Source organism: Sminthopsis crassicaudata, chromosome 3 (genome assembly GCF_048593235.1).
Source record: "Sminthopsis crassicaudata isolate SCR6 chromosome 3, ASM4859323v1, whole genome shotgun sequence".
Taxonomy (NCBI): Eukaryota; Metazoa; Chordata; class Mammalia; order Dasyuromorphia; family Dasyuridae; genus Sminthopsis; species Sminthopsis crassicaudata.
In genome coordinates this window covers 486,916,368-486,937,350 of record NC_133619.1, presented here as the reverse complement: position 1 = coordinate 486,937,350, position 20,983 = coordinate 486,916,368, and the positions used below count along the sequence as shown (strand labels likewise).

Below are 20,983 nucleotides of genomic sequence, written 5' to 3'. Positions count from 1 at the left end.
AACAAACTTTAAATAGACTACACATGAACCTTTCATTGACTCATGTTTACAGAAATACATACTATCAAAAGGGGAAATAGGGAGACAGCAGCTAACAACCTAAACCAATTGTTGAAGCATCAAAATTTGCATTTTTACCAAAATGCCTGCTCTTTCTGTATTCCTTTTTGAAAATTAAGGCAATGAAATGGCTACAGTTCCTAAAGTTTTTTAGGGAACAAAACATACAACTTTTTTCCTCCTGAATCTCAGGCACCAGAAAAAATAAAAACCCGTATTACATAAACCTGTAACACTGGGTTGATGCAGGAAAACAAAAAAATAAAACACAGAAGTTAAAAAATAAGCCCAACATTTGGTGATGTTTTTCCCCCCACTGGATCATGAATTCAATCTTCAGAGAGGAAAAAATAAAGCTTATAATAACAAAACCAGGTAGAGTTTTGAATGTCTACAGAATACTCCATCTAAAAGATTTTCAGTAACAAAAATTCTAACCTTTATCTGGCCATCTATGTTTAGACAAACGGGGGAAAAGGCACTGAATATATATTTCATGGTGCCATATCTGTTTGCACATATATGGAATTTCATTTTGAAAATTTCAAATTGCCATTCATATTCTACAACACACATGACAGATTGTAGCTAACACATAGTAGCAGAAGCTGATTCAAAGTTGACCTCTCCTGTGTCACTGATTTACGTAACCAACTTTCAGGCTCTTCAAAATCCAAAATGGCCAAAGAACCCAGGAACAGGAGAAACGACTTAAGTCAACTTTCAGCATTTCAGTGCATTTTGCAGAAAGGGTCTAAATTAAGCATATAGTTTTGTTGTTTATTTTACACAAAGGAGACCACCAACATTTGCCATAAATTCTTCTAAACTCTTTAGGAAGGCCATCTTCTGTTTACGGTCCAGCGTGGGAGGAGTGCTGCTTGCAGTAAGCTTATTGAAGGCATCTGCTAATCTCTGATAAATGACTGGATCTTGCTGACTTGACAGTAAGGTTTCAACCAATTCTGAGTATTCAGCCTAATGAAGAAACAATGAATTAAAATACATATATGATAGCTAAAACAAGAAAATGTGATTTTTATAAAACTTTAAATACTATATTATGTAGGTCATCATTGCTAACAACTTATATTTATCAAATGTACTTTGTTCTTAGAAAACAATTTACTGAATTATAGTGGTTTGTTTAATATGAAAATGAAGATATAGCTATCTTTTCAGTTTTCTATATACAAAACAGATAATTTCATCTGTCCAGTCTAACTCGCTTTGAGGTAATAATGTGAAAAGCATGCTATAAAATTTTAAAGATGAAGAAACTAAAGCTGAAAGAGGTGAACTTTGTCCAGGCTTATACAACTATTAATTGTCTGAGGCAGAATTCAAACTCAGATCTTCCTAATTACAAGACCAGAAACTTGTCCATTATGAAGTAGAAAGGAGATATAAGACAAGTGAAGAAGTAAAGGAAAGTCAGGGTGTGGAAAGTTCTAATTACTAGACTATTAAGGAGAGTGTGAGCTTTTTTGGAAGGGAACAGAATCATGGAAGGGTTCTGAGCAGAGAAGTGCTATGACCAGCTCTATGTCTAACCAATGGCAAAAAAGTGAAGACCTGTTTGGAGAAGGAAAAAAAGGAGCAACAGTAAGGCTTGTTAAAAGATTACTTCAGGATTCAGGCATGTAGTAATGCTGTTCTAGAAAAGGGAGGGGGAAACTGGAATTTTGAAGCTAAGGCATAGGTAGAGTAACTGACAGGTTGTGGGAGGAATGCAGAGTCATCAACAAAAATAATTGCAGGGTCTTGGTTATGAGAGAAGAATGACCCCAGAATGAGTTCTGATTCTTTCATTTTTTGGCAATATGATGCCAGGCAATTCATCTAACCTCTCTGAGTCTGAGTTTTTTTCCCTTTAAAAGGACTGAATTCCTACTTTATGGAGTTACTGTAAGAAAAACCTTTTGAAAATATAAATTCAAGATATACATTGTGACCATGTCAAGATATAGCTAAAGAAAAGTGACCATGGAAGTCACTGGAGTTGAGAAATTATTTGGACAAATTGCTAATGTGAATAATAAAGTCCCTGAGAATGATAGCAAAATAGGGGCAGAAAGAACAACTATAATTCTGCAAGCTACTGAATTCACTGAGGAGATTAAGAATATAAATGGGAGGCAAGTAGATTCTAGAAATAAGAATGGGGAAGATAGGTCTTCAAGAACAATACATTTTAACTGAATATTAAAACTCAAAATTATGGAGAATAGAAGGAAGCTCAGTAAAAACAAAAAACTAGGGTTAGGGATTTAGAAATGCATTGTAGAATCTCCTTCAGTATAGGAAAGGCAAAATATAATGAATACATTAAATGACATTTCCAATAGATTTGTACTATTTCCTTTTTTTTTTTCTTTTTCTTTTTTATTTTTTAGGCTGGGGTTAAGTGACTTGCCCAGGGTCACACAGCTAGGAAGTGTTAAGTGTCTGAGACCAGATTTGAACTCAGGTCCTCCTGAATTCAAGGCTGGTGCTCTATCCACTGCGCCACCTAGCTGCCCCGATTTGTACTATTTCCTAGATTTTTTTTCCTTTAAAAGTCTCTGGATAAATAATTGCTAATTTATATGTAAAAATCTTTATATATTTTCTCTACCTGCTTTCTTGACTTCTCTGTAGCACCTGATTCTATTGACCACTCTCTCCTAGACAATTACTACTTCCTGGGTTTTTTTTTTTTTTTTTCCCCCTATGTGACTGACCATTATTTTCTGACTCCTAGGCTGGCTATTCATTTACACCACTTCCTAATACAGAGGTACCTGGAGACCCTATACTGGACCTGACTCTTTTTTCTCTATATACCTACTGAGCTCTGACAGACTGAATTATAATCTGTAAGAAGATGATTCAAACATCTGTCTATCCAGTCCCATGTTCCTTCCTAAAACCTACTGCTGTATCTCTTTCTATAAGATAGATCTAACAGGATGCTATATAGACATCTATTTCTGATCTGTCTAGGGTGCCACCATCATTACAGTCTCCCAGGTTTTATAACGTCAGAAATATCCATGTCTCTTCATTCCTCCTCACCTCATATGTCTAATCAGTTGCCATTTCTACCTCCACAATATCCCTGACATGCATCCTCTTTCTCACTACTCATTTATTTCAACCTTAGATATTGTGTCAATTCCTCATATCTCCTGCTAGACTATTGCAATTACTTCATAATTGACTTCTTTACCTCGTCTCTGCCCCCTCCAATCTATTTTCCACACAGCTACAGAAGTGATGCTTCTTATGTACACATAGGACTCAGTCACCCCTCTATTCAATAACCTCCAATAGTTCACTATTGACTCTAGGATAAAATATAAATCCCTCTGTTTGGCATGTGAAAGCCATTAACCTGTCTAAGCCTCATTATATATAACTTCCCTTCCCTCACATAATGATAGAAGTTCTTAACATAGGGTCCATTAACTCCATTTCTAATATTTTGATAATAGTATTTCAATATAAATTGCTTTCTTTGTAATCACATGTATTTAATTTTATGTCCTTTAATACATTATTTTAAGGAAGGATTCATGAGTTTTCCTAGACAATCAAAAGGGTCCATAATCTAAAAAAAAGCTAAGGACACCTGCTCTTTGGTCTAGCCAAACTATGTTAATTGCTATTTTCTATACAGATGACACTTTATCTCCTTTCCATCTTCCTACCTTAGAACTGACTCCTTTTTCTGGAATGCATTCTCACTTTATTCTAGTCTCATAGAACACTTAATTTTCTTTAAGACTCAGCTCATAAGGGTTATTCATGATGCTTTCAAAAGAGATGCTGTACTGACTGCTCATTAACTGCAAATGAAAGTTATGTAAGTTTTATGTTGATGGAGAGGGACAGCAACAAATAGTAAAAACAGTGGGAAAAGAGTTAAGAAATTGAGTTCTAGTCATGAGTCTGTTACTACCCTCGACCTATAGCCAAGTCTCTTTTTCTTGCAGAGGGGGCTGCTTTTTCAGTCTATAAAATGAGATGACTAGATCAACTCCTTTCAAGATATATAATTATGATTTTGTCTTCATGGATAAATTAAGGCTGAGGAGGGAAGATTGAAATCAGACCCAAAGAACTAAGCATTAGAATGTTTCTGAACTGGCAAATATTCTTTTTTTATGTAACTTTGTATAAAGCAAAATTCTTTCTTATATAACCCTAATTAAATTGCCTGAAATAAATGGCACTATAAATATTCATGCTGAGAAGAGCAAATAGAAAAAATAGCTTACTATTACTATTACTGAAGCCAAATGACTTTCTAACAATTTCTCTGGACAAATTACAATAGGTCCCCCATGTCATTTGTATGTATAATCCAAAATGTAGATTTGCTTTTAATTTTTTGTTCAGAATTTAATACAGTGCTTGGCAGATGTTAGGCAATTAATAAAAGCTTGTTGACTTGTCAGGTCAATCCCAATTGATACCCACAATAGCTAGACTATCTACAAAATGATTTAACTTCTAAAACATTTCAAAATCATAAACTTAAAAAGATTACAGAAAATCATCCCCAGGATAATACACTATGACCAAGTAGAATTTATACCAGGAATGCAGAGCTGGTTCAATATTAGGAAAACTATTAGCATAATTGACTATATCAAAATAACAAACTTGTAATACCTGATGCAAACACACTAATGTGTAGAATGCTTCGCCTGCTGCAGTTGTCATCTCTGTGTTGTGCTTTTGCAATACCAGCATATCAAAGACCAGCTGAAATCATAGAACAAATGAAAGATGTTAAAGAGCACACTGTCATTTCATCTACTCTGAAAAATCAAGGTAGAAAGATGGGACTCACAAACCTTCATCGTTCCCATATCTATTCTTTTTAAAATGAGGAAAAAATGTTGTTTTCAATCTACCAAGTCAATTACAGTAAAGGAAATAATATTTAATGTCTATGAATTAACAATGTATTGTCAGTATTTAAAATTATAAGACATAATACTATTTATACCATTATAAATTTCACAATTGTTTTTAATCACAATAATTTTCAAGTTTCAAAATAAGATTGTTGGATGAGGTGATTCAGGGCAATTCCAATAGTACTGTGATGGAAAGTCATCCACATCCAGAGAATAAACAATGCAGACTGAATGTGGATCACAGCATATTATTTTCACCTCTTTTGTTGTTGTTTGCTTGCTTGGTTTTTTTCTTTCTCATCTCCCCCCTCCCCCAATTTGATCTGATTTGTCTTGTACAGCATGATAAATGTGGAAATATATTTAGAAGAACTGCACACATTTAAGCTATATTGGACTTTACTATCTAGGGGAGAGGAAGAAAAATTTGAAACACAAGATTTTGCAAGAGTGAATGTTGAAAACTATCTTTCCAAGTATTTTGAAAAATAAAAAACTAATTAAAAAAAATAAAGTTGTTGGAAGAATTCAGTGTAAGCTCTTTTTCTACAAGGTTAGTTACCCCTATATGCACTAGGGCTTACTGCCCCTCACATGTGCCTTTAGTTTAATAATTAAAGAAATCAAATTAGTAGCATTTTTCATTCACAATTTAATGTAACAAACACTAATTTCACAAAAAGATTTTTTTATGTAATGCCATTCTTAAAGAACAGAAAAATAAGATCTAAAACCATCATATGATTTGGCAACATTCTATCTAGATTACTTACCTTAAGAAAGTGTCTTGTTGCTACAAAGAGTGGTGATTCTGTTTCTTGTGCTTTTGCACACTGTTCAGCTAATGGAGTCAAGGCCTCCAGACAAAGCTGGCAAACCTCAGAACTCATTCTGATCATCAGGATTAAAGAATAAAATAAATTTAACATTGTTATACTTTGTTAATGTGCTCAATTTGCCAGTAAATAATTTTTTAACCATAACAGAAAAATTCTAACTAGTGTGTCTGGTGATAGCTAAATTATGAATATAGATAATCAAGCATTAACCTCTGCAATCTTCAGAGATTTGCAACTTAAACAGTTTAAGTACAACATACACTGACACAGAGTAATATAATAGAAATAGTTTCAGCAGCTAAAAACATTTATCAGGTTGTAGTCAAAAATCTAGTAAAAAGTCTCCCCAAACTTAGTGAGGATAGTCCTTAGAGAAGAGATAAATAACACACAGTTGAATATGCAATTAAGTATGAATTAAGTAAGAATATGCAGTACAGTACAACTTGTCAGAGTTTGAACACTAATGGAACAGACCAAAAGAATTCCTTGCTACAATGATTCAGGAGAGTAGGACTCTTGCTATCTTGCACTTAAGAAGAAAAACTACTTAAGTTTTAGGAACAGCCACAGTTAACAGTTCATTTCCAACAACTACAACAGATGAAAAGCTGTATTACTTTTATCATCAGCAACAGTCCATTGGTAATGAAACTTGAAACACCTTGGACCCACACTGATGACACAGGATGAGTGTCAAATCATAAACTAAGACTGAGGAATGACTTTGGGACATAAGCCCAAAAGCCTATGGAATCATTCTGTAAGAAGTCATGAGGCTGGTAAACTACTAACAGCTTAACAAAAGACATAACAAAAGGAAGCTATTTTAGAAAGTACAATAATTATTAAGAAAGCAAAAGTGAACTAAAAAATAAAAATTCTAAATATGTTATCCTCTGTCCAAACTGTTAAGTTCTACAAATGCTCATTCATTTAAAGGATACGATGTCATTCCCAATTCTAGGGAGTACATTAGGCTCTTAAATAGGTCCTCAGGAAGCTGTGGAATTTTCTCAGGAAAGATCTCACAGATAAATGTAATTAACTTATAGTACTGATTACATAGGGTTGGAAACTGTCAAAGAAGCAAATTATCATAAATATTATTTATCTTTGTTATTAATTTTTATTCCCACCAAGACTGAAAAAAAAAAAAAAAAACCCAACATCCTACAAGGTTCTAGGTTTGGGATTTAAGAGGAATGATAACTAAACAAATAAAAATGATAATATTTTTTACCCCATCAATTAGATATAATAAAACCACAACAAATAATCAAGTAATAATTAAGGGAGGTGGGTACAGAAAAACATCACAATATATGCCACTCATACAATACTGGCTTGACTTTTGCCCAAAGGATAGAGAAACAATTTGTACAGGTAACCATCCTATTATTCAAAACTGACTTTGAAATCTTTTATCCAATATGTCATTACTCAACAAGAACTTGATTAGTACCAGAAAAATAATAGCAGTTTGTCCTGTTAATTTTGAAAAAATTCATAGAAGGAATAACAATAAAAGAAGGACAATTATAGATCTGTTTCCATAAAGACATATCCTCACTTAGCATAAAACTTAACTTAAACACAACAGACTAATCCTGACCACTGGATTAGGGTTACTAAAAAGCATACAGGTTTTTAAGTGAAGGATTGAATAAGTTGTAGATAAAGCTGAAGATGTGGAAAGTTAACAAGGATGTAGTCAATGGTAATATAGGTTTGTTTTTTCTAAAATGGAAAAAAAAAACCCAAACAAACCCTTTATTTTCATTAATTACCTTGTATGTCTAGGAATACTATTTTAATTCATTACATTAAGACCTCTAAAATTTAAAAATAATTATTTTTAGATAACCATATGTTTTTGTTCAATTACCTTTAAAAGATCTTGGGACATCAAAGGCAAAATTAGGTTTACTCCATATAAAACAACATCTGCTGCTGACACAGATCTGTTTGCCGCTTGTCCTGGCTCATGTCCTCTAAATACTTCATCTATTGAAATTAAAGTAGCAAATCTTTAGAATTACATTATTAGAAATCAAAAGTTAACAAATTATGTTAAAATATCATGTATATCCCTTTTACTATCAGGTCCATATCTCAAAGAGATACAAGGAAAAGGATTCAAGAGGTATAAAAATATTTAGAACAACTCTTTTTGTGACGACAACAACAACAACAACAAAAAAACAAAACAAAACAAACAAAAAAACCCCCCAGAAATTAAAAACTGAGAAGGAAATCCTTCAATTGAGAACTGGCTTTTACAACTTAAGATATGTGGATATAATAGGATACTACTATACTTTAAGAAATAATGAAGGGAATAATTTCAGGAATACTTGACAAGATTTATACAAACTGATGCAGAGTGAAATAAGCAGAACCAGGAGAACAATTTATATGATAACAACAATATAATAAGGACAACAAACAGAAAAACTTGAGAATTCTGAACAACAACAATGACCAACCACAACTCCAAAGGAGTCATGATTGAACATCCAACTCGAGGTAGAAAAATGATGAGACCAGAGTGCACATCAAGACATATTTTCTTTCCCTTCTTTCTTTCATTTTTTTTCCCCCTTTGGGGGGAGGAGAAGAGAAACAATGTGGGAATTTGTTTTGCATGGCTATACATATTTGTAATGGGTTTTATTTTTCCTTGCCCTCTCATTGAAATAGGGGGAGGAGTGTAGGAAAATTTGAAAATTAAAATCAAACAAAACTGAATAAAAAACCCCACAAAATTAGGTTAAAATAAATTTCAAAACAAAATATGCTCCAAGACAGGAAAAAAAGTGTGTGGACTTAAAGCAAATCAGAAAAATGATGTTTTTATGCTAGTGGGAGAGAGTATTTTATTCTTGCTACAGCAGATGATTATGTTCCCTCAAAAATTTTTCAACACAAAAATACGAGGAAATACTAGAGAGAAAATAAATGGAATAGATGCAAAACAATGAGCTTTTAATAATTTTTCTTAATGAGTTTTAATTCTTTTATTATTCAGACTTATAATTGAAATCTATTATCTCTCTCCATATCAGAACATGAGTTTCTTAAGAACAGTGATTGTTCCTCCTTTTCTTCTTATATCCCCAGAACTTTTCATATAATGAGCTCTTAATAAAAACCTTTTAGATTTATTGATTTGTTGGAGAGAAACTTTAAGGTGGTATAATAAAAAGACAAATATGGCATGGAGCACTTTGAAGGCATTGCTATTCTTATAAAGTTCATTGATAAAAGGGAAAAAATTATTTTTAAACATTGGTTTGACTTCCAATATAAAAGCAGTGAATTTATGTCAAGGATTTTTCAAGGTATAAGATTAACAGCTGTAGTCACTCCAAGCAGCCTTCAAAATTCATTAAACACCCAAAATTATAATTTTTATCTTTATGTAAGTATTGACAAAATGATTAGTTCTAAATAAAGATATCTTTAAACTCAATGTCACAAATTTACATATTATTTTTCAAATGTGCACAGATGCAATTACAGATAATAAAATTCATTTAAGAGCATTTAATAACAATGATAATAATAGGTAATATTTATAGTGGTGCTTTAAAATTTGCAAAATGTTTCCAAATCTCATTTATCCTTATAATAATCCTAGGATCTAGGTGCTATTATTATCTCCATTTTACCGTTGAGGGAACCGACGCAGATAAGCAACTACCCACAGTGCCAACTATTTTCTAAGACAACAGATGTGAAGAATACAACTCTCATGGTTTGTTTTTTTTTTTTTAATTGTTAAGTCAATTTATTATTATTATTTTCATTTAAAAGGGGTTGAAAACCACAGAACTCTGATTTTGAATATGGGGGAAATGGAGCCCATTACAAGGCTTAACAGTTATTCTTCCTCTAAGTAGTTTTGTTTAATTACTCCAATTCACAGTTGAGCTCTTGCTGTCCTTATGGTGAGTATGACATATCTTAGAAATTATTCTCTTAAGTAACGGAGTCTTAGCTTTTTGTGAGTCATGAACTCTCTTGGCAATCTCTGATGAAATTATTCCCTTCCAAAAATAATACTTTAAAATATATAAAATTAAACATATAGAAGTGTAAAGGAACCCAAGGGACAGGAAGGTGGTACAGTGGATAAGTAGTCTGGTCTAAAGTCAGGAAGACATTAATAACATTTTTAGTATGGTATAGTCATTTCTGGATATAACCTTCTACTTTTTTCTCTCCCCTCAGTGACTGGTAACAAAGAAAAAAAAAAAAAAACAGCTATTCTCTTCACTTTTGAAAAAATTTTCAAGCTTATTTAAAATGACTATTAGAACACTATTAAAGTTTAAATTATCAAAAGGTAGCAATATAAAAATCTTATTACAACTAAATTAAAAAATAATGTGAAAGAAATCTGAAACACACCCATTTATTCAATTAAACTACAATAAAACCATAGTTAGTCTTCTTTCTCTGGTATTCTCAACCTCACTTAAGGTATTTTCTCCACAAAATTCTCAAGCATAATACGTGGAACCCTTATTCAGTAAGGAAGAGAATGATGTCTTATTTGATTTTTAATGTTATCAATTTTATAGGTAATTACTTCTTGAATAAAATAGAGTTGAGAGTGTTTGGCACATGGTGAGCAATTAAATTTTGAAAAATTGGAAAATGAAGCTTAAGCTACAGATAATTTCCTAGTTCTTTCCTTAATGTCTTCATTAATAAATTGTTTATTTAGTTGCTACCATGAACCCAGCACTGTGCCAGATATGCAAGGGGGTACACATGAAGTTCAAGAAGCTTTATAATTTTTATTCTACTTTATAATTTATTTGGAAATCCATTTGGGAAGTAAAACATACAGAAATAATAAAGTGAAGTAGTGACCAAATGCTAAAGTAAGCAAAGACAATGAATTCTGAGAAAGGGAAGATCAGTAGGAAATACTATAGACAGAGAAGGTATTATGGAGGAAGTTGGTAACATTTCATTCTTTCTTTGTATCTTCAGTATCTACTAAGGTGCTTCACATGGTAGAAATTGAATGAATGTTATTGGTTGTCCTTTTTGCTGTCTTTTATTCTATTATTTGAACAAAAAGATTGGCTCTTCTATGTGACAAGTCTTAAATATTTGGGGACAGTAATCTTGGTTTTTTGGATCTTCTACCACAGATTAATCATACTATTTATTTGTTCAATTAAGTCTCCTAATAGAACACTGAGCAGTGAAGGTGGTTCTCTTTTTTTGCATTTTGAAACTGCTAGAGTGTTCTCAATACAGCAAAAATTTGCCAAGAAAACAGGTTTCCTTAACATTAACTTCTCTAAGTAATCCCTTCAAAGTAGTATAATTCTATATCATTGCTACATTGTTTCCTTTGCTTCTATAGTCCTTTCTTTAAAGGATACTTTAATTTCAGATAACTCAAACAATAAAATTATTTATTGAATACCCTTTTTATGCCAAGGCTCTTTAATTAAATACTTTCCAATGGAAAGATGCTGCAAACTAAGCAATTATTAACTTAAAAATATATGATAATGTACTTTTGGGAAGCACCAGATTTGGTTGGATTTAGGTGGGACTTGTCATAATTATATTTTCCATAAATAATGTCATTACATTTTAAATGCCAGGATTGTTTTTAAAAAGCTCTTATCTAAACAAATGATCATTATCGTTTTCTTCAAACATTTTATTTCTTAGCCAACTACACTTAGTTTACCTTTTTCCCTAGAAGGTAAATAAACACATGAAACTGGCTGTACTGTCTAACAACTCCAGCTGTCCAAAAATGGGCTGCAGTAGGTAGTAGGTTCCACCTCACTAGAAATCTTTCAAAGGCTGGATAATTATTTGTTAGAGCTGTTATAGAGCTAATTCTTGGCCTGGTAAGCGTTGGATTAGATGGCCTCAAGTTGCTTCCACTCCAGATTCTGTGATTTAAGCTGAGAGGAAGAATTCATTGGGGATTTATAGAAATTCCATTTTCTACCTCTTTTTTCAAGGCTGCTTTCCAGTCCTGAAAGGCACTTTTCCCCCTCCTCATTTTTTTCTCTGAGAATGTTAACTTCCTTCAAGTTTTAACTCAAGTGACATTGAATACACAAAGTTTGCTCTGAAACCCCACCTCCCTATTAGGTGTTAGTGAGCTCTCTCTTTCCTCACATTATCTTATATAATTATCAATGTTCAAAATGTATCCCTAACAAAAGAATGTAAGGTTCTTGAAAAGAAGGGCTGTTTTACTGGACTCCTCCTGTCCCCAGCAGAATGCTTGAACTACAACAAACACTTAAATAAATGGTTGTTGGACTGAACTATGAAGAGCAATGTGAAAATGAGAATAACGCTGGTAAAAAGTCAGGAATAAATCTATGGATCACTATCACATGAGGATTTGAAATATATTGAGAATTCCAAAAATGTTAGTCAGTCCATGAAGAAATCTAGGATGACAAAATGTCCTTAGGTCAGAGAACAATCAGGGAAACTGTAGTAAGAAACAATCATGCAATTAGTGATCATTGAGTCCAATCTCTTCATTTTACAGGCAAGTAAAGTGAAGCCTCATCTTAGAAGTGAAGAGACTTTGTACAGTCTCATACTGAGTTAGTTTGCAGAGCCAGAACTAAAGTTCAGACTTTCTGGATTTTTGACTGTTTTTCCATAATATGATTCTGCCTCTGAAAAGTAAGTTTTCTTTACCCTTAAAAAAAAAAAGAAAACAAACGAAAACCCCCCAACAACTATCATATAAAAAAAAATTAATTAAAGTACAGAAATGATCTCACAGAAACCCTATTCAAATCACATTGAACAACAGGAATGGAATTGGATAAATGCTATCACTGACAGTCTACTGTGAGGTAGGACCATTCCCAAAAGAAGATTATAGGATGCCAATGTGGAAATTTAGTTAATACCTACAAGGACAAAAAGGCCCTAACAGAAAAGTATTCTAGAGGGATAGGAATGATTGATAATTCAAAAAGTGAAACGTGAAAATCTAAATCTATGTATACTTTTCTCAACCACTATACACATCCTCTCTTCATCACCTGGAAGTTTTTGAAATAGTATGAGAAAAAAAATCAGATACTAGTTTCTTTTCTTGTAATTTTAGAGTAATTATTTAGTGTAAGAACATAAGGATATTTAATTACTGATCTCATACCTGTATCACTGAAATCTATGAATTCTTTTGAGAGAAGATTAGTAAGAAGTTCCATAATGAGAAGAAGATCTTGATATTGTTCCTCTTCTGCTGTAACATCTATTCGCTGCCGACCTAGATTATTCTTGGAATACACTTGCAACAGAGTGAGGCAGGCCTCATACAAGTTCATAGCTTTGGACTGTAAGAAAGAAAAACTTGAAAAGTAAATTACATTATATAGCAGAGTACTCTTGGAAAAACAATAAAAACTGCATCTTTTTAATATAATCTAGATAAATTTGCAATCAGATTGGCTTTTATTTTGAAACAATAATGAATAAAAAGTAAATATTAAGATTGTAATGATGTTTAAAATATTAATAAAAACACAAAACTTTCTGGATCATTGACTCAAACTTTATAGTCCTGATTCAAAAGCCTAATGAGGGCAAAACAATGTTCTTGAAACCAAGTTTCTCATTGGCAAAATAAGGAGGGATTGATTTTGATGATCAACTCTAATATTCAATGATTAAATACTCCAATACTACCAAGCTCCCTTTTAAGTGCTTTACACTTGCCATTCTGTACCAACCAGTGATTTTATAACATGAGCCTTTTAGCTATTAAATTAAATGATTTGTACAAAGGCCCCAGTGGAAAATGCACAAATGGATATGCTACTATTATATTTATTCCCTCTCAGATTCTGCTTATAAGATTTACTTATGAAAAGGAAAGAAAAAGGAGTAATTTAATAAGCTCTAACCATACTGCCTTCATTAATGGATCTGTTACTATAATACTTAAAAGTATAAGCTTACTTTTGGGCAAGTTCCTTAGACCTAACAAAGAGAAAATTACATGTCAGGAGCCTATAATGACTGGTTTGGGACAGGATATATACTAATATGCTAATGAATACAAATAAAAATCCTTGAATTATAGCTATTAAACTGTCTTTCTAAAGTAATATTTTGACAGTTTAACTTTGACCAAACAGGCAAGAATTAAGTGAATGAATAATACTTCCCTTCCCTATGATTTGTAAGTGAGAAATATGGAAAGCATTTATTTTATATCTCCATGTTCTACTATTATACACACACAGTAGGATCCTATTACATTAATATTCCATCAATTTGTTCTTTCATGGAGACATCATTTTGATGAAGCTAATTATGCAGCCTATTTCATTATAAAGAAATTAAGAGATAATTAACACATTTTTGGAATGATTTTTTTTTTTTTGGAAGTGGGAATTTTTATTTATTATTACTTCCTTGATAAATGTATTTAACCAGTCTATTTCTACAAATGTTTGGGGAAATAAAAAATAAGTACTCCCAACTGCTATTCATTAGAGAAGATAGTATAATCATGGTGCTCTTTACATTTTATTACAACTATTATTACTTTGTATCCAAAAAGGATAAAATTAGGTAGTTTTTACCTCTCCCAGATAGCAAATCTGTTTATGTGCAACTTCAACAAAAACTTCTATTATGAGATTAACAGTTTCTGGGGTGTTTTTGTAAACTTCCATCAGTCCAATGCAATTGGTAAGGAAATCCATCAGGAAATTAAAGAGGATTGCTACATTGTCAATCTGAGTAGCCTCAGCAATGCCACATAGTGCCTCTAATGTGGCAGTTATCTCTTGTTTGACCTCTTCTTCTTGACACATTTGCTGAAAATTTTCTTGATTTATCACATTCAAGAACCTTTGCTGAAGTGGCTGTAGAACCTATAAAAACAAGTCATCAATATTGATATTTTAGAAAGTGAATATTTACCAAGCTAGAAGCCCAAGTGTTCATAAGGCAAAAGTATTGTTATGGTTTATGAGCATGTGCGCTCACATAGAGTAAGCTACAATTTTGAACTAAATTATCAATTGTTCAACATGAAGAGTGGCAAACCCTAGAATACAAAGCAGAAACATAAGTTAAATATTCCCTGCCCACTCACTATTTTGCAGGTGGCACAGTGGGGAAAAGTCACTCTTAATACTGAGACCACACTGTTACAGGCTCTAACAGAAATTCTCCTCCTTCCATTATTTTAGCATATGAAATAAAAGCTCTGCTGATATCTCCCCTGCCAAGGAGTATGTTTCCCATGTATAGAAAATACTTTTACAACAGGTTAAAACTAAGTATGAACTAAGTAATGACTATTGGAATAATTTTAAGTGGAATTAAATAAAATAATATAAGTTTAATTCTATCCTTTGAGCCCAGAATGATGCTAGCTAATAAATATGTTCCTGTGGTATAGAAGGGTTAAGAACCTGTCACTATATGGTCAATTTACATGGACTGTAGAAATGAGCACTAAGATTCTTGTTATGCAGACAGATATATATGTATATCCTGTGTGTGTGTGTGTGTGTGTGTGTGTGTGCGCGCGCGCGCATGCGTGCATGCTTGCCCGTTACTTTCTATTTCTAATTCAAGTTTGTTCAAGGTCATAACCATGTCAGTGTTCTAATCAAACCTTTTCTGTACAATATCTTTTTTGTCAAATTTAGGAAAATGTTTCCTTGCCAAACTCTCTTTTTTATAAGTGTGCTTGCATCTTTATGACAGTCTGCTCTTGGGAAAATAAGGCTGAGTAATAACTGGTCATAAACATGTCCAAATGCTAAAACTTAGTAATCTTCAATATCATCACTAAGACCATAAATAAACTTAGGGGAGAAACCACTAATATATTGATATCATAAAGATTAAGCAACTAAAATTAGTTTGTTTTTTTTTTTAATAACCTGCTCTGGTATAATATAGATGTAGTGATGGTTTTGTTTCACTAGAAGTTACAAATGAGATAGATAAAAATATTACCTCCGTCCAGTACTGCTGTTTTGTATCAGTGTCCATATGAGCAAAACCTCCTAAAACTAAAGCCTTCATAAGTGTTCTCTGCACAGAACTTGATAAGAGGTGAAGAGGTGGGCTTCTTCTTGCAAACTGTTTTGCTAAATTCCACCAATTTTCACATTTAATTACTAAATTTGCCCTATATGAGGGAAGAAAACAAATCCAATATAAAGTCAATTACCTTCACTGAACTTAAGGGCAAAGGTTATCAACAGAAAGACCTAACGTTCTACACTTAAAGGAATATTATGCAAATAAAAGATTTTTCAGAAATAATTTACAAAGGGCTTTACAAATATGAGCCAGATATCACAAAGCTTGGAATTTCAGTTTATACAGTATTGAACATAACCAACTTACAAATTCTATTAAAAACATTCTGTATGCACAATCAAAGGATTATAGATTTAAAGCCAGAAGGGAGCTAAGATCATGCAGACCAAGCCTAATTTGACAAATAAACTGAGATCCAGAGAAGTTACATCACCCACCCTTCTCACAATTGCCTTTATAACGACAGGCATAAATGTGTTTAGTAATGGTTAACTAAAAACTACAGTTTCCAGACTACTCTAATACATGAACATAAAGATTAATTATTACTATAATAGCTACATTTTTGTTAATGATTATATCATATTACATTCTTTATATATCACCTCCTTTCTAGATTTTTCTTTTGATTTTCTTTTTTGATTTTCTGATAGCAAGAAAAAAAACCCTATATTTACATACAGCATATACCTTATATCTACAAATATCTGTTATAAATGCTACAAATTTTATTACACTCCTTTTATAAATGAGGAAATGGAGTTGCAGAAAGATTAGCCATTTTTTCTTTGGTTATAAAACTAATAAATGTTGAATCTGGAATATGACGTTAAGATACTCAATTTCAAGTCTAGCTTCTTTCAACTATAGGATGATTTAAAGATTGGTCCTGTTTTCAAAAATTGTAAAACAAAGAAAATACTAGATAATAATCAGAAAACCTGTCAGTGTAATGATTTCAGATTAAAAAAATTTTTTCATTCAATGTTAAATTGAGAAGGTTCCTATTATGAAAAAAAAGAGTCATTCTGAATTGCAAAAGTGGTATAATTACCTTTCTCTACATTTTCAACTAAATTAAAATTATTATGCTTACTAATTTCATCTTTAAGAATAATAGAGAAATTTGCACTGCAAAGTACCTCACCACTAGCTAGAATGCATGATTTCTGAGTTAGGTATAGTAATTAACTGCAATGCTAGATAAACAAATAAACCTAAAAAGATAGAATAAATTCTTTCATGTAGCATACTATACTTCCATCTTTTTAGTCATTACATCAATTTAAGTGAATAGAGTAAAGATAAGCTATAAACTTATTTCTAAACAATTCATATAATTGACCCATAAGAATTTTCATCTCGTCTATGTAGGCAATTATGGTTGCTAACTTGTAACTTATTTTTCTACAGAATGAGAATTTGAACTCAAGTTGCTTTTAATATTTTTTGTAGAAAGAAGGTGGATTCAAGAAACTATTCTTTAAACAATTATTAGAGAGTTGGAGAGTTTTACAGATGGAAGGAAGAAACGATTTCTTGTAGTCTTTTTGTCTTTTCTACCGATAGAGATCCTGAAATACAGGAAAATTTAAGGGGCTTATTTATGGTCATACAAGTTATTAACAGTGAGCACCAGAATCCAGGTTTCCTTTTAAGTACTAATTGACTACAACATACTGCAATGATCAATTTTTAATTAAAAGAATGTTTCTGCCTTTGTTGGTCACATGTAATTCTGCAAATGATTTATTGTTCAAATTTACCTGCACAGCTTTTATTTACTTATGTGTGTGAGACAAAGTTTGCCAAAATCCTTCTTCAAAATTTAAAGGAATCAAGCTGTTCTCAAGAAGTTAAAAGTCTAAGGAATCAAAACACTTAAAGGCTGTTATACTGTAAAATATACACTATTACATTTGGAGTCATAAGAAATGACTTTGAATCCAAGCTATGCTACAACTATAATGCTTAGTTAAGATAAATGTTTAAAGTATATTATAATAGGGGCATAACCAAATATCCTTTATAATATACAAGGTCTTCTATAATTTCTCTAGTACATTTGCTCCTACTTTAAAGAATTAAATTAAGTGTTGCTGAGTAGTATAATAAGAGTTACCTACCATTTTATTAGTCAGAGCACCTGGATTACAGATCTGGATCTACCACTGTGTGATCTTGGATGAATTAGATAAAATCTCTAGCTACCAGTTTTACCACCAGCAGAATAAAAAAGTTTTCACATTATTTTGATATCTCTCCAAGTTCTAGAATTCTATAAAAGCATAATAATTTTTACTGTTGTGAGCAATTAAAGAGTTATTTTTACTTATGTCTTTGCTTTTAGCCTAATATTGGTAATAATTACACATCTATTATGTGTTATCACATATATTTATTTATTATTGCATTATTTATTTATTTATTGCTGGCTCCTTTGACAGAAAACATACCAATTTTGACAATTATGTTATTTCTGAGAATATTTCATACTAATGAAAAAATGAGAAATATATTTATTTTAGACATTAAAATTAATACAGGGAAGTGAAGAAAAGTAGAAACAAGAGAGATAAAAAAGGGGGAGGAAGGGAAAATATGCCTAAATAAGTTCACTATTTACCTTTCTCTTCTTTCCACCAATGTAACCAGTAATTGTACAGTATCATTTGCAAGATCCTGCTCACTACTCCATACTGCAAGGTTACTGATGACTTTTTCTAAGAGGTAGCCAACAATCCACTGAGAACCTTCTGTATCTGCTCCAAATGCTGTATTGAATGGCAGACTTATCTTAGGAAAGCCAAAAACAAAAACAAAACAAAACAAAACAAAACAAACAAACAAAAAACAAAATAAAAGCTAAGTCAGAACATTTGTTAAATAATAATAATAATAATAATAATAATAATAATGATGATGATGATGATGATGATAATAAACCACCAGTCTAAAAAAAAAAGCCAAATTGAAAAGCTCATTTTATTTTACTTGAATTTGAGGTATTCAAATAACAAATAAAAGTCAGAAGAATGTTTCACCCACTCACCCACATTTCCAAATTATATTCCCTAAAATTTATTACTTTTACACACACATGTACATAGTTGTGGGTACAATAAAATTTCAAAGGAGAAATAAATTGTTTCTACAGCTAATTATCACCAATAACCATCTAAACAAGGTTATACAATTTTGTGTTCTGACCTGATCATACAGTTTTTCATCCACCAAAAGATAGGTTTTTGCCCATCGTTTCAGAAACCAAACAATATCTTTTCCCATTTGTGGACTAAGTAGATGTGTTAGATTTGCTCTTATTGCTCGAGATTCAACTTCTGAAACCCTTAGTATGGCAGACAATAACCTGTGGGCAAAAAATAGAAATTATTTAATTTATATCTTTCTATTTCATATTGTTTTTGAAAAACAAATTTTGTTTCCTTTTTTAATCCTTTGGATTGTGCCTAAGCTGAAACTATAGTCCTTTGTCAACAGGGATATAAACAGGTATGCTACTATATGTTTTTAACCAGCACAGAAGAGAGAAAAACAGGAAAAAAAAAAAAAATCATTGTGAATGAATCATTAAAAAGTGATAGAGAAAACGGTATGTTGAATTAATATACCTCAGTAAAATATCACTCCAGAAAAATCTGAGCACTGAATTACATAATTACTAAAATCATATTGAAGCTGTGAGCTCAAACACTCAGGAATTTTCATCTTTTCATCCATTGTACAATCTCTGTCATTTCTAAGTCAAAAGTTCTATTTCCAGATAAACTAGAATGTTGGTGAAATCAAGGGCAGGATTTTTGCTGGGGAATTTATACCAATACTACATTGTTTTATATTTCTTGCAAAATTATTCCAACAAAGGACATATTCTTCTTTCTGCACACAAGCTACTTATACTATGCAAATTCCATCAGTTTAAACATAAAGCAGAGACATACACTTGTTACACCTGAATTGATTTTAGCAGGAAATTATATAAAATGATTTTATAAAAACATGTAATGACCAACGAGTATATGACTTGTTCTGGAAGTCAGCATTGTGATGAATTGTAGGAATATTATTTTGAAAAATGTGAAATACTTTCACATATATAAACCCTGTTTTGTATAGATTCTAATTTTAGTACTCTTTCTAGGCCTCATGCTATGATACTGATAGAATTATGTTTCTTTTCTTTCACATTCAACCTACTATATGCTTCTTATTCCTTAGGCAAAAACTATTTTTTTCAATATAAAAAAGTAAAAAGAATAATTTTTTGGAGACTTCTGCCTTTTATGACTTGCCTCTAAGATCTAAAATAAATCACTCTGTTCAGTTTTTAAAGTCCTTTAAAACCTGGCTCAAACCTATCTTTCCAGCTTTGCTATACATTATTTCCTCCTTCTATACTCTGTGGGGATTTAATTTTTAAAAGAACCATAGTTTCGAGAGAGCACAAGCAAAGCTATAATCTCTTTGCATTCTAAACTGGTGAGGTAATACTAGGACTATTAAATTCTGGATGCTACATTTAAAGGTCAGTGCCAGTTTGTTGATGCCATGTCAATATATCCTTGTTAAGGGGCTGCTAGGTGGTGCAGTGCATAGAGCACCAGCCCTGAAGTCAGGAGTTCCTGAGTTCAAATCTGATCTTAGACCCTTAACACTTCCTAGCTGTGTGACCCTAGACAAGTCACTTAACCCCAATTGCTTCAGCAAAAAAAAAAAAAAAAGTGAAACCCAGGAGGTAGAGCCATGATGGTGGAGAAAAGGCAACCATTTGCCTAAGCTCTCCAAAAAAAACTCCTCCAAACTTAAATAACGCCATAAAATAGTTTCTGGAAAAGCAGAACCCACAAAAAGACTGAAAGAAATATTTTTCCAGGTAAAGACAACATAGATAATAGGCAGGAAAGATCTAGGACAGGCTGTGACAACACACACCAGGCCCCAGCAGACCAAGAGGCTGCTTCCAGAGCTCTCAGCCTACAGTCAGTAAAGCAATTAAACAAGAGTTAAGAAAAAGATTACAGGGGTCTCTCTGGTGATACTGGTGGCAAGACTTTGTTG

At 32.1% G+C, this 20,983-nt stretch overlaps 1 protein-coding gene across 2 annotated transcripts in view; it reads right to left on the bottom strand.

Annotated features, from left to right (window-relative positions):
* Positions 1–819: 819 nt before the first annotated feature.
* XPO4 (exportin 4) overlaps positions 820–20,983 on the bottom strand; it is a 111,852-nt gene continuing 91,688 nt past the window's right edge. For both annotated transcript variants that reach the window (XM_074303681.1, XM_074303682.1), the window contains exons 14-23: positions 19,115–19,274; positions 18,531–18,700; positions 15,815–15,989; positions 14,422–14,715; positions 12,987–13,167; positions 7,698–7,816; positions 6,757–6,887; positions 5,744–5,861; positions 4,720–4,812; positions 820–1,038 (exon numbers count right to left, since the gene is read on the bottom strand). In XM_074303681.1, the coding sequence (XP_074159782.1) occupies positions 841–1,038; positions 4,720–4,812; positions 5,744–5,861; positions 6,757–6,887; positions 7,698–7,816; positions 12,987–13,167; positions 14,422–14,715; positions 15,815–15,989; positions 18,531–18,700; positions 19,115–19,274 (1,639 nt within the window). In that variant the 3' untranslated portion in view covers positions 820–840. The remainder of the gene's footprint in view (positions 1,039–4,719; positions 4,813–5,743; positions 5,862–6,756; positions 6,888–7,697; positions 7,817–12,986; positions 13,168–14,421; positions 14,716–15,814; positions 15,990–18,530; positions 18,701–19,114; positions 19,275–20,983) is intronic.